Source organism: Amphiprion ocellaris, chromosome 4 (genome assembly GCF_022539595.1).
Source record: "Amphiprion ocellaris isolate individual 3 ecotype Okinawa chromosome 4, ASM2253959v1, whole genome shotgun sequence".
In the NCBI taxonomy this organism is placed as follows: domain Eukaryota; kingdom Metazoa; phylum Chordata; class Actinopteri; family Pomacentridae; genus Amphiprion; species Amphiprion ocellaris.
The window spans coordinates 11819875-11834739 of NC_072769.1; the positions used below are offsets into that span (position 1 = coordinate 11819875).

The 14865-nt window shown below is 38.9% G+C and overlaps 2 protein-coding genes across 4 annotated transcripts in view; one reads left to right on the forward strand and one right to left on the reverse strand.

Moving 5' to 3' along the window:
• The first annotated feature begins 297 nt into the window (after positions 1-297).
• On the forward strand, positions 298-1996 carry LOC111564250 (GTP-binding protein Rhes-like). The gene has a single exon (XM_023263723.3). The coding sequence runs from the start codon at positions 559-561 to the stop codon at positions 1183-1185; it is 627 nt and encodes a 208-aa protein (XP_023119491.1). The 5' UTR covers positions 298-558; the 3' UTR covers positions 1186-1996.
• A 3078-nt stretch (positions 1997-5074) lies between these two features.
• Positions 5075-14865, reverse strand: part of LOC111564214 (phosphoribosyl pyrophosphate synthase-associated protein 1-like) — a 17946-nt gene continuing 8155 nt past the window's right edge. The window contains exons 1-7 of one of the 3 annotated variants that reach the window (XM_055010199.1): positions 13799-13991; positions 12566-12681; positions 12366-12421; positions 11588-11733; positions 7105-7175; positions 6600-6746; positions 5075-5572 (exon numbers count right to left, since the gene is read on the reverse strand). In XM_055010199.1, the coding sequence (XP_054866174.1) occupies positions 5414-5572; positions 6600-6746; positions 7105-7175; positions 11588-11733; positions 12366-12421; positions 12566-12681; positions 13799-13952 (849 nt within the window). In that variant the 5' untranslated portion in view covers positions 13953-13991 and the 3' untranslated portion in view covers positions 5075-5413. Of the gene's footprint in view, positions 5573-6599; positions 6747-7104; positions 7176-9216; positions 9259-11587; positions 11734-12365; positions 12422-12565; positions 12682-13798; positions 13992-14865 lie in introns of those variants that run through there. The other 2 variants (XM_023263669.3, XM_023263670.3) reach the window with 2 other exon arrangements.

Here is a 14865-nt window from a genome sequence, read left to right on the forward strand (position 1 = left end):
TTTGTTTTCCTCATACTGATGGGCAGATGATGTCTTGGTTCTGAGCTACTCTGTGACTGTCTGGAATTATAAGCAGGACTCAAACTGTATTTTCTGTGCTATACATGTATTCACTCTCAAGATATCAAGTGCCCCTGCACGCTGATTTGCATGCTCTGCAGTCATTGGTTGCCTAGATATGATACCTCAACAGGCTGCCTTCTGCTGGTTGGCTGCAACTGAAGGGTGGGGGGGGCATGGAAGCTCGCTCACCAAAACATGCATAAAAGGCAGTGTGTAGGATCACAGACACAGCAGAGCACCCTATAAGCAACTTTGGGCAGCTTAAAGAAAAGCCACTTGCAGCTTTGAAAATTGGCAGACAGAAAAAAACAAGCAAGGAAAGACACTCGAGGAAGAAAAGTCAACCTGACAAACTGCTGATGGAGAGATTTTGATGGAAGACAGTTTAGAAAGGTAGAAGTTAGTGACAGGTGTTGATATTTACAGTTGTAACTGCAAAGAGGAACATTTTTCTGAGACATTTTCTTTACCCATTTTTGGTGAAAGAGAAACAAAATGTCTCTGGAGGTGAAGGAGAAGACCCAGGTGCGTCTAGTGTTTCTGGGGGCAGCAGGTGTAGGCAAGACAGCCCTGATCAGACGCTTCCTCCAGGACACCTTTGAGCCCAAACACCGGCGCACTGTGGAGGAGCTCCACAGTAAGGAGTATGACATTGGCGGGGTCAAGGTGACTGTGGAGATCCTGGACACCAGCGGCAGCTACTCCTTCCCTGCCATGCGCAAGCTCTCCATCCAAAACAGTGACGCCTTCGCACTGGTGTATGCTGTCGATGACCCCGAGTCACTGGAGGCTGTCAAGAGCCTCCGAGACGAGATTCTGGAGATCAAGGAGGACAAGTACACGCCGATCGTGGTGGTGGGGAACAAGGTGGACAGAGGGGAGGAGCGTCAGGTGTCCAGCGAGGACGTGCTGTCAACGGTAGAGATGGATTGGAACAACAGCTACCTGGAAGCTTCAGCAAAGGAAAATGCCAACGTGGTGGAGGTGTTCAAGGAGCTCCTGCAGCAGGCGAACCTTCCCAGCCGCCTCAGTCCGGCACTACGCAGACGCAGGGAGACCTTTCCCAAAGATACCAACTTCCGACCGCCCATGAACAAGACAAACAGCTGTATTTTGTCATAATGGAGGGGCCAGAGGAAAGGAAGTGGGGATTTGTTTCACAAAAGGACAAGGTGGATGGGAAGTTGGAGGGTATGACATGCAGTTCAATGCTGCAGGACAGAGAGAGAACAGAGAGAGAAGCCTGGACTCCAGCTATTCCTGTTGTATAGTGAACACCTGAATGATATAGTGACACTGGACCAGCAAAGACACTTCACCGTTTACAACTAACAGGAAAAGAAACTGAATAACAGAATGAAGTACAGACTGAACTTGGACAGACTGCCAGAATTAAATGAAGAGAAAGAAGTTAATTACTCAGTCATTTACTCGATGTAATGTTGTTGCTGCTTATCTGGTGACACGCTGCTGGTGTTTAGATCAATGTATAACTTTTGAACTTAAAGGTAAAATGTTCTCTCACATCAAGGTACTCAGACAGTTGCAAAAGGATTCAGATCTTCACTGAGGGGAAGTGCATGTACATATTGTTTGCGTCATCTGTGCAAAAGTTGTATTTCTCATGTGACTTTTAAATTCACTAATTCACCTGTAGCACATCATAATGTTTACAGTTTTTTTTTTAAATTTAATTGCAATTTGCTACTGAGCATGACATTATGTTTTTAAAAAGTGGTAAAATGCAAATATTGACTGTAAATGCACTTTTCATTTTAAGATGACTATTCTGTTTTTTTATGTTGGTTTTAATTAATTAGATTTTTTATCATTACATACTCTTACAAATATTTCTTTGTTGTTTATTCAAGAAATGTAAGTGGAATGTGGATCTAAATGTCTAATAAAAGGTATAAGCACAAAAAAATCTAAATTTCTTGTGTGAACTTGTTGGTGTTAATGTAGATAGTAATGGAGTAATTACTAGTAAATGAAACATTCATCATTAATGACTTCTAATCATGTCAGTGCAGTAGCAAATGACTATATATATTAGCAAATAGAAAATTGGTAAGTTACAGCTCAACACTGCAGCACTATAAATAAGACTGCTGTTATTCCATTTTTTGTACACTCACTGGCCACTTTATTTAAAATACCCGTGTAATCTAATCCAATAAAATAGCCATAAATTATACTTTTTACAGAGCCTCTATATTTTCAGTTTTTGCTGGCACTGCCAAAGAAGTAATATTATTCATCATTAAAGCTATATGCTGCACTGTGGCGTCATGGTTAGCACTTTTGTCTTGCAGCTAGAAGATCCCCGGTTCGTGTCCCGGCTTTCCTGGGATCTTTCTGCATGGAGTTTGCATGTTCTCCCTGTGCATGCGTGGGTTTTCTCTGGGTACTCTGGCTTCCTCCCACAGTCCAAAAACATGCTGAGGTTAATTGATTATTCTAAATAGCACGTAGGTGTGAATGCAAGTGTGATTGTTAGTCTGTATATGTAGCCCTGTGATAGACTGGTGACCTGTCCAGGGTGTCCTCTGCCTTCACCCCAAGTCAGCTGGGATAGACTCCAACCCCCTGCAACTAATGAGGATTAAGTGGTGTATAGATAATGGATGGGTGGTGTACATTTAAAGGTGCTCCTAATATTTTGCCACCCTCATGTATGTTGATAGGGAGTAAGATTATTGACCCAGTAAATAATTATCAAAAAGCATTTTAGAATTGCAAGAAGTTTTTCATTTTCAGTGTAAAGCTTGTTAAAGCACAAATATACCAAAAGACCAGATATTTACTTTCAGGTAAAAATCATACCCTACAACTAGAACTAATAAGTATATCAAATTATGACTCTGAAATCTAAACATTTTTCTTATTATGATGCTGCGTTCATTACATGGTTACTTTGGGTGTGGTTCCAGCATGATCAGCTCCTTCTCCAGCTGCAGCTCCAGTTCATCCCAGTAGTGATAAAATATGATTTAAAAAAAAAAAAAAAAAAAGAGTTCCAACAAATATACTGCATTGGTCTTGTTAATGATAGTGCTCATTTCGTTGTAATAAGTAACTCAAACTAGCCAATTAATTAGTAAAAAGAACTTAAATCTGGTGAATGCTAGAGCTTGAGCTCAATATTTCTCAACTGTATGCACCCTACAGCATTCTCAGATCTGTGTTGCCATCTGTTGGTAAAAACACACATTACAGTTCCAAAAACTGGTAATGTGTGTCCATTGTGGTACCTTCAGTGAGGCTTCCATGGATAACCGTGCAAGAACAAATCAAGAAATGAGGTCCAGTGTGTTTCATTTAAGGTCGATAGTTAGGTTCAAACCACAGCACATTTTAATGTCAAGTAAACAATTGCAACAATCTCAGTAAAAATCCCATTTTCCTTATTCAACATCTCTTCAAATGGTTGCAGTTTAGAACGCAAGCAAGGCTGACATCAGTTCATGAGGCAGTGTAAACACTAGTAACTGGCTTCAGGCCTGAGGGACAGCAAGTCAGAGTTAAACAGAACGAACTAAACTGCCCCTGAGCATCACTATATTTGAATACCCAACAGTTCTGCAGAGCTCCTGTTTCGCCGGTTGACGAAAGCAGTTCCTGAAATATCTGTGCACGGTTCCCCTAAATGAAACCTGTGAGCGTAGAGTTGTAGTGCTCAGGTCCAAGCACTCCTCCACCTCCCCCCTCTGACTCCATCAGATTAGACTGAACAAAGTTTCCTGTTCTAATTTGAGGAAGTGGCTGGGTAAACGTTTGCGGGCAGTTCCTCTTTCAGTCCACATTTAAACAGTCTTCCGCACTCTGCTCTTGCTCATTTGCGAAGGAAGGGAGGCCTCGCAGCTTCACAGTCACGCAGGTGTGTGGACTTGTCATCTTGTAACATGGACTTCTCTTTTAATTTTGGTCTGAGATAAATATTTCAAGATTTCCGAGTAGTCATTTTACGCAGAAAACCATTACTTTAGGAAAACTTTTAAAAGAATTCATTGCTCAGATTTTAGCTGCAGGGAACGTGGTCATTCATACAGTTTTGACTCATTTCCTCTTATGTCTCCGCCTCTGGACTTGGTCAAAGCTCCTCAGCTGATTAAAACAACTCTGAGGCGTTTAGAACAAGTTCAGGGTCCTGGACAGAAACAGCAAGAATGTAAGAGCATAATGAAATATACGGGGCAAAAGTAGAATTGCGGTCAATTGGGATCACTACTATGCAGGTTTGATGGCTTTAATTCTGCCTCAGCAGCAGAGTAAAAATAATTATAGGAGGTGTCACATGCCTATATTTACTTTGAACTGTAATGGGTCATGTGTCAGTGTGTAAAATACACTTGGAAATTAGTCTGCTATTGGCTTTTACAAAAGAATTTTTGAACATTTGGAATTTATCACCCAAATTGTAATTTAAATGTAGCAGCGTTCACAATTTATTACATTATGTGCCATACATTTAAAATAGTATTTTAGGTGGCATATGAAGGCTTCATTTACATTTTGTAACAGTCTAAATATTTCATACATGCTGCAGATTATTTATTTTTTATAATCCTAGCAGCCGGCCTGTCTAGCATCGAATCTTTTTCCCTAATCTGTGCTTCATTTCCTGATAAGTCTTGTACTGTATTATATACTGCAACCATATTTTTTTGACTATTGTGATGCTGAGCTCTCGGTAAAGGTCCTATAACTTTGTGAATATTTCCATCTAACTGCACCTGGACACTGCAATATGACATTTCATGCTTTTCCATGCTTCATAAAGCAAGCAGCCTGTGCTGTGACTGAAACTGCTACTGAAAGTTGAAGTTCAGGTGTGAAGCCACTGTACTGGCTTTTTCTGGTAGTTCCATAAAATCTTTCACACTTCCAGTGCAAAATGAATATACTGCATTTACTTGATGGCAGCTGTGGCGTTGTACTACTTTTAGTAAAAAGTATATTTTAAGATATTTATTTTAAATCTATGAAGAAAATGACAGAATTTTACTCATCCAAGAAGAATAGCTTTATTCGTCAAATTCTGCAGTGTGCTGAAAGATGCACATGATACATCAATGGTGCCATTTATGTTTTCAGGTAGTAGCAAGCATATATTAGTGAAGTGAAACCGTTGTGTGCGAATACAGTCTCTGTACAGCAGAAAAGATTGCTTCATGTGAAACGTACATTAAATCCAGCCAGTTACAGTCAACAGGATTAACAGCCAGACAAATAGGAAAACCAGTTTAAAGCAAGGACAGCTTTACCTGGATTCTTGGTCCTCAGTGTTTGTGCTTGGTAACATTTGCTTTTTGTAAGCTGGAATATAAATGCATGTGTGTATGTTGCCTCAGTCATCCACAGCAATGTTGCGGAACAGATAAGCCATGGACTCTCCATTGTGGATGCGTCGGATCGCCTCAGCCAGGATCATGCTCACATCCACAGTTTTGATTTTTGGACACTGTAGCTTCTGCACCTCATGAGGGACAGTGTTGGTCACGACCACCTGGAGGCAGAACACAACAGTTAGATTTGTTTCAGCCTTGTTCAGTGTAGATGGAATTACTGAGTCTGGCAGGCAGCTTGACAACATCTCATCTAAATTCAGTTCAATTCTGCTGCTAAATGAAATCATCTGAACTCATTTTCTGAAACTTGCAAATAATAAAATCAAACACTGGTCACATTCTGAGCCTGATTTTCTATACCTTTATAATTCTGTGAACTAAAAACATGAGTAAATCAGTAATGAACCTTGATTTGGTGGTGTCTGAGAACAGCCACTGTATGACGAATCGCACATGGAAAAGACTTCACCTTGTTTTGATTACAAGCAAACTGCTTTAAAATAAAAAATGTTCTTCTCCTGATTGACAAAAAAAATACAGGTATTTTTTCACACTGTATCTATGCAATTTCTAAAAGGAGTAAAGTGGTCTCATCATTTAGCAAGATCCTTAATGAATGAACGTTGCCAAAAAAATAAATAAACATAATACTTAAATTTAATGTCACATTTCTCCAAGTCATTCTTGGAAGCAGCTTATGAACGGTACTAAAATGCTGATTTTCATTTATTCTGTTTAATCTGTTATTGAGACAAATAACACTTCTTGCATCTACTCTCTCTAAAATCATTCCTCCTTCATACATTATTCAAGGCAATAGATAAGCATGAATAATGTGAATAGAAAGTGTAACAAATAAAGCATTAATACAAAGTCACACATACATCAAAAACATTACTCATTTTATACACACATATATATATATACACACATATATATATATATATATACATATATACACATATATATACATATATACATATGTATATGTATATATATACATATATACACACACACACACACACACTTTTACAAAGTCAGTAGACAAGTTTGTAAAAGTAGTTTTCACTAAGTTTCCCCTAATTCCAACACATTTCGCATATATTTGCCATGTGCCACTGAATGTTAATTTCAGTAAAAGGACAGGAAGACACAAACAATTTTGACAACCACACATGATTTTACCTCGTCAATAGCAGACTCCTCTATTAGTCTTGGTGCCTCTGCAGAGAGCAAACCATGTGTAGCCATGATGTAGATCTTGTAGGCTCCCCTCTCCTTCAGGATTTCAGCCGCTGCAACAAAGTCCTCCACATCATCTATGATGTCATCCTGGGAAAGTGACCACAAGGTTTTGGAGCAGGCAGGGAAAGAGAAAAATGGGAAAAAAGGTCATACATATACTAGTTTTAATTGCTGTAAAACTGAATCTTAGTATCTTGGCTTTATTTTTTTTTTTTTAGATTAGGTTATAATATAAATAAAATGCTGAGTTTTCTTTTTCAGTATTGGGAAAGGCAGCGAGCCTCCAACTAGTTTCCGTTTTTTCTTTGATATATGAAACACAAACAATAAAGCAATTCCTCACTGAATTACCAACACGATTGCTTATGTGAGATCCTGTGTTTCAGTATAAAGAATATATTTCTAAACTACTTCAGGAGGAACAAACAACAGCTGGAGTTCTTACAACAATGATGGCAATTCGACCTCCTACGTCTCCAACAACAGTGATGGGTGGCTTCTCCTTCGCCATCATCACTGAAACACAGACATGAAAGAACATAACGTTCAGGGAAAGAAATTAGGTCTATTCTGTAACCCCAATCAGGAGCAGCTTATTGGAATGAGGTAAAGTTGAAGGAGATTTGGTGAGAAGGGATTTGGTTAAAACCTGCAAAAGACATGCAAGACAGCTCTAACCCTACAAACTTCCATCTACCACAACGCCAATACCAGAACTCCAATACACTGAAGGCTGCTGAAGTTTTGGCAAAAAACTTGTGGTTTCTGCCATATCCAAACCAAGAGAGAATTCCATGGTGCAATTAAATGTAACTGCTTTTGGCATATGGTAGATTGAGGAGTGGGTGTAGAACTGAGCCTGTCTGGAGAACCACAGACTGGGATCAATCATTATTTGTAATCTAATCAAACACTATTATTAACAGTTAGAAAACAGTAACTTTATAAAAAGTCTAACTTGGGACTTACTGGCAGCCACCTAACCTGAAGTTTCAAACCCCCAAAGGTATACTTCATGTGTTGAAAACACACAAAAGGATTTCAAGTAATGATCGATCCAGGTCTAGAACCCACCACAAATGATCTACAAGGTCCCCCACACAGAAGGCTTGACCATGCCAAAAACCAGAGGTTCAGAAGTCCTCCTAGAAGGCCCCCTGTGCAAAAATTGTAAGATATTTTTCAATTTTAAAATGATTACACATGAGAATTCAGGAAACTAAAATTTAAATAGCATTACCACATTTTTAAAGATAAGAAAACAAGCACTTTCTGATACCACCAAAATAGAGACTCCAAGCAAAACAATGCAATAATGGAACCATGAACAGAAAAACACATAATTATCAGGTTGGGACATTATTGCTTGGCATGATTTTGTTCATGTTAAGCAATTAATGCACTACAGTTTCTCTTTCATACTCAGCAGTGTTCTATTAGTGCTAGTCACGTCTTCGGTGGCTGTACTGGATTTATTTCATTTAACTCAATATGAATATTGAGCAGGCTGAGAATTTCATATATTGTTCATATCACGTTTTCTTGCTCCAGAAGTAATTCTTGATTCCACAAACACAAAAATCATTTCAGGTCTGAGGATGTGAGACTGAAGGCTTCCAACAATTATCATGAACACCCAAAATCCATCATGATCCAACTGTGCCTCAAGGTTGAACATCAGGACATTGCTGCTTCCTCGTCTCAAAACAGTGTAAGACAGCTTCCCTTTTGACTTGCAAGAAAACATTAACAGATACCATAGATCAAAAAAGACAACTTGTTGGCATAACAGCAAAGTCTGCTGTGTCTACACCGTGAGGTGGATGACCAAATAGGTGCTCCGAATGTTTCATTACCTCATTAACTTTTACTAATCTGAAAAACAAAGACCCATGTTCAACCTCTATATAATTCAAACTAAAACATATGTAACATGCCATATGTGTGACCTAAATTCCGTATATTCGCATCAGTAAGATGGGATCACTGTGTGAAATACCTAACATCAAGAAAGATTTCATCAATATTCAAGACAGTTATGATGTAACTCCAGAAAGAGGCCAAGAATAGATTGGACAGGCAGTTTTGCTGCCCTGAAGCAAGATATGCACAGATAGTGTACTGAAGTACCTGTTACAGTGTTTAGTTAATAATAAAATAACTCTTATGTGGAACTAATAGGTTTCCTAAACAGCGAGTTAAAATGCAGCAATGAGGCTTACGCGATGTGCTGTAACTATTTTCAGTACAACAATAATAAATGAGAATAAAAAATAGATTTAATCTTAAGAAAAGAAGCTTCAAGCTTATAAATGAGTCATTTGGGGGTCCCTGGATTCCTCTAATAAAATCATGTCTATGGACGTTACCAAGATTTATCACTTTTCTCTTGTTTTTTTCCCCCTAAAATGGCAGAGATGTAATTATCCCCTCTTGTAGGACCATTGTCATTTTATCTCCAGATGTCAAGTGGAAGCCTTCAGTAACTCACTGTCATTCCATGCAGGGAGGCATAAACAATCAACAGTACAAATGGATTCAAGCATTATGATCATACTTGGGAGCTCTATCCCAGGGAATGGGACATGTCTGCTGCTTGCTGTGGAAAAAATAGGATGGTACAAAACACGTTAGGTTATAATCAGACATACAAAAAGCACGAACAAAACATTATAGGGCATTCTAATGTCCAAACGTACTTTTCCATTGGTTTTCCTTTGGTTCATAAAGCTCAGAGCTGTTATGCTCAGAGGTAAAAAGCCTTACTGAACCATGAATTGACATTACTTGTAATCAATGCATGTGTCAAGGCAGAGAGGGATGACTGGAATGAGAGTGATTCAGAACCTGCTGGAAAGGGAAAAGAAATAGCTGACATAAAACACATTTCCAAGTTAGGGGGGGAATGAGGGAGACGGCACATTCAGTTGAAAGGACAGCAGATCGAACAGGATGAGATGAGGGAGTAAATAAATCTGTCTAAGGAAGAAGGAGGGCGCAATGTCAGTTACTGCCTGCAGTATTTCACAGCCTGCTACAACAGCATCTAAGGCAGGCCTGGCCTGAAACATATTGAGAAAACTGTGTGTTTTTGTGTGTGTAACTGTGAGGTCGGCATGATGATTCAAATCCATTAATATTTTGACTCCACTACAATATTACAGCAACTTCAGTTTGTAGATCCACATCTGTGGATCCAAATCAGTGCAAAAGTACAACAATACAGGAAGCTATTGTTTTCACTCCCAGGACCTACAGTGCCTATAGTGTAGGCTGTCCATAAAAACTGAGTGACTATACAAGAAAGACATTGGTGAGGGAGGTCACCAAAGCTTTAGCGGCTGTGATAGGAGAGACTGTGCATACAACAACTGTTGCCCAGGTTCTTTACCAGTCAAATCTTTTGAGGAGAGTGGTAAAGAGAAAGGCACCATCGAAAAAAAAAAAAAACATACTAAATCTTGACTAGCAGGTCCTGGACGGCTTGTAAAGGTAGAAGGTAAAATGAATGCAGCAAAGAATAGGGAAAACCTGGAGGACAACCTGATGTAGTCGGCAAGAGATCTGCATCTTGGGATAAAATGTGTCTTCTGGCAAGATAATGACTCAAAGTATGTAGCCAAAGCTCATCAGAAATGTTTTAAAGACAACAAGGTAAATATTCTGAAGTGGCTGAGCCCATACTGAATTTAGTAAAGGGTATTAAAATACACTGCCTCTTTTCACTATTTTTGCAAAGTTATGATATTCGACACGCTCAATCTTTATGTACATGCAATGTTATCTAAATAGTTTTTTTTTGCATGTATGTCTATGACCTATTAAGTTATGCTACCGCTTGTCCTGGCCAGGACACTGTTATCTATACATTCTTATTCTCAATAAGTGCTTTCTTGCTTTAAAAAAAAAAAAAAAAAAAAGAAGTTTTAAAACAAATACATTAAAAAAAGAAAAAGCTTTCAAAAGATGAAAATGGATGTAATTTTATCGTAAATATTAAATGTGTTTTGAGCAAACATAATGCTGTTAATTAAAAAAAAGACTTCTGACTGACCACACAATCTTTTAGATCAGACAGCCATCAATATGTTTGTGGTAAAAACAAAAAATAGGCTAAAGGAAAGTCCCTCTGTATGGTCACTTACACTGTTGGAACTCTTACAGGGGAACTCTTTCGGTTGTCATGCACATTAATTATGCGGTGAAATGTGAGGAACTCAGACAACCAAGACACATTCCTGGTGTCTTGGTGATGCTCTTGACCAAGAGGAGTGGCTTGTGGAAGATGTGCAAATTTATGAAGCTTCAACATGAGTTAGTATAGACGTGAGTCAGTACAGACATGAAAATCTACACAGAACAAAATACAACGCTGTCTGCAAACGGCCTTTATTGATTAGATAACAGTACACTAAAAGTTTTTGTGCTGTTTAACTGGTAATAAATTCTCAACCACCTGGCTCTATGCAGGTGTAGCTTTAAAGGACAATGAGCAGATAGCATGACCAGCAAGCAGACATTTCTTTGAAAGTGACTATATAAAGGTCAGTTTAAAATGCAGCTTTATTCAAATGACACGATGCTACAACTGACAAGAGAAAGACGAGAACGAGCTGTTAGCATGCTAGTTAGAGCTCTAGAAAGGCTACTCAACTATTGTCCTCTAAGAAATTGATGTCTGGTCCATGATACTGCTCTCAATCTGACAATTATCATTTTCAATATAGTGTGTACTTGGTTGTTCGTTGTTTATGTGTTTAAATACAGCCAGTTGCACAACACAGAATGAGATACAGAAGTATTGTTTTCACTAATGCTAGAACAAGTATCAGCAAGCGACTGTCCAAGGCTACAGAAAATAATAGAAACATGGAGAGCGGGGACACAGAAGTTTGTAAATATGAATGTAGCTGGGGTGTTTGTCTTACATGGCAGCTCCAGGCCAGTGTGTCCTGTGGTGGTACGGGACAACGGGGGGGAATGTCGACCGTCAGCCATGTCTGACTCTGAATGGTGGGCCTCTCCGTGCATCACTGCCAGTCCAAGCCGCAGCCTCTCAGCGTAGGACTGAGCTCTGAGACAGACGAACACACAGACACACAGAAGTCAAAGAAACTGACAAACACAACACATACAAACGAACACATAGGCAAAAGATAGCAAAAAGAAGTTTGCACAGAACAGTGAAAATACCCAGAAAGAAAAAGCAGCATTATGACAATACAAGAGCATAATAACAATGCAAAAGAAACTGTTCAGGGTAACAGAAAGAGAAAACCTTCATGAATAATTTGTGTCTTACATTTTTTTCCCTTAAATAACAGCTACAAACAAAATAAACTACCATTTTGTTGTCATTCGCTGAAAATTCCAGTCTATGAATAATGCAAAGATTGTAATTTCAAAAATGACATTGCTAAATACAAGATGAATAACAAAACGTCAATACTCTGTGTGTGCAAGCAAATGCAAGTTTCCTCATGACACCTGTCTAAGTCAGCTTAGGTGAGCACAGAGAAACCTTCGACTTTCAGCAGAAGAATTTGGAAACACCCTTCTAGTATCAATTTCTGCAGATATCATTCAACACAGTAACGGTCAAACATCCAAGAGAAAGAACACTGATCAAAACACATTTTTGAGTGGCGAGCGACTTGCAGAATACTGGCATTTTGAAAATTTGAAGTATCTCATCTTGCTATTTACCTCTTGGCAGCCGAAGGGGACTTTGCAACAATTATAGCATTCCTGTAGTCTGGGATCTGAGAGAAGAGAAATATTGTTTTCAGCAGTAGGATATTTAACTGACCTGTGGTCTTAGATAATAATAAAAAAATTAGAATGCAACCTTTTTTGTGAAACTGTACGCACAATATTATTGAGTTTACAGTAGAATTAAACCTAACCTCTTCTTGGATGTACTGGATGAGGAAGGGGGAAGCTCTCAGGTTGTCAACAGGGAAGCTGAAGAAGCCTTGGATTTCTTTTTGGTGAAGGTCCATAGTGATGATGTGAGTCAGCCCTGCAATACCACATCCATGACATACATATATGAGTCGGTATGACTTCACAACAAATGTCTGAGCTCTTGATATCTAATGGTAGAAAAGGTCATAGAAAACTGTGCTTGATAAACTATATGAACCAATTAATGAACTGTGAGAAAAGATTATTAAGCCCAATGCAAAGTTTGCATAAAAGTAAAACGCAAAACGCATCTGGCATTTAGACTAAAAGTTGAAAATTATGCAAAACCATAGTTGTAAGTAATGACGTGCACAATTCAATACAGCCGCAAGCCTGCACCTAATGCATCAATTATACAACAGGGCTTGTACATGGTCTAACATGTACACAACTTTAAGTGACTGTCTCACTCGGTTATGTACAGATAAGGCTTAAGACAAACCTCAATAACTGCTGAGGCATAGACTGTTTCCACAAAGCTTCCACCAACTTCCTTGTCAAGGAGCGTAAAGCTTAAGACTGAGTAAATACACTACAACACACTGAAAAACTGGTTACGGAGAACTGAAAGATTGTAATAGACAACCCTGCAAATCATACAAGCCCACCAACCGTTGCCTGTTTTCGTACATAAACAAAATAGGTGGCAACCAGCAGCTTACACTATTTATATACAGTTACTTTTGCACAGGAAATGCAAAAAAAATGGAAGACAAAAAATGCAAGAGTTTGAAAAAGATTACAGATGGATAGGTGTGCGGCAACACAGACTGTGAGCCAGCAGAGAGAAGTGATGAAACTGGCAAGTGAACTTTGTCAAAGACAGGTAACATGAGGTTAGGTAAAGGTTTTAACTTAGCAGTGTGTCTCCCTTAGACGACACAAGTGATGTAATTGATCACCAAGTTTAAAAAAATAAATGAATCTCTTCATCTCACAAGCAATTTAATTTTCTCAGTCCAATATGAGTGACAACTATCCCTTACAGAAACTGACCTGGTCTAGCTTAGTCTGATCAACTGTCACACCCAAATAATATTCATAACTGGCTCAACAGTTGCCATGTGCATCCATATCTTTACAGTGATTAATTATGTTAGTCCTTTTTGTTGACTATGATTTGTGCTTCTATTTAGTGGGTGAAAACAAGAAAAACAGAACACAGCATTTACCAGCTTTAGCTAGCATGGATGCTAGCAGCTTGCAGACAATGGATCCCCTCTTCCTCATCTTGCACTGCTTGCTGTAAGGAAAGTACGGAATGACCCCGATGATGTTGTTGGCGCAGGATGTCTTCAGGGCATAAGCCATAACCAGCAGCTCCATGATTGCTGTGTTGACATCCCTGAACAGTAATGCATCAAAACAAGGAGAATATATTAGATGTCAAAAACCCGAAAAGGAAGTGTACGTGGCTCATTAAACAAGACAGAGAAAACTACTTTATGGTAATGAGGTGAAGGGGCATCTTGAGTCAGCAGTTGTAGAGTAAACAACATTAGCCGTCTGTTTTTACATGGCTTTCCATTAGACTCCACCTTAACAGGCTTTTCCCCTGAACCCTGAGGCACAAATAACCTCAAACATCTACTGACAAAAGTATTAAGTCCTGCTCAGGAAAAAAAAAATCAAACTCAAAAGCAAGGAAAGTTTTCTCACAGGACACCTTGAAGCCCCACTGACTTCAAATTAAAGTGATGTGCTATGAAGAGCTTTCACCATCATGCTTTGACAGTTATTATTTTGATGAGTAGCACAGTTGCAGTACTTCAAGGACATAAAAGACAGACTGCTGAAACCACACATCCCACAAAGGCAGGAGACTGGCCTATTGGATCAGTACAGTCTCAATACAGGAAGACCAAAAATGTGATGTCCCTTTCCTGTGACCCCTGGTTGTTTTTCAGAGACCATCTTGTGATCAAAGCAAAGGTCACGGACTCAAATCAACTTCATGTGAATTGTCACGAGACCCTTGGATGTAAAACGAAAAAGAAAGCTTTTCCGAAGCACAGCACAGATATGGATCTATTTTATCACAGGGACTTAAATCATGGGGCTGAGCTCATAAGTAGATGTTTAAAAGCTGTTCGTTCTACCATGTCAAAAAAGAAAAAGTGTCTAAAGAAATAAGAAAAATACAATAATGGAGAAGATTTGCCATCTCCTTATAAAGTTGTCATCGATGATGTGTGATGTGCAGTGAACTGCCTATTTACAAATCCAACCAAAACCAGAT

What these genes read in the sequence shown, in the direction of transcription:
- LOC111564250 (XM_023263723.3), top strand. Translation starts at nt 559, where the DNA reads ATGTCTCTGGAGGTGAAGGAGAAGACCCAGGTGCGTCTAGTGTTTCTG.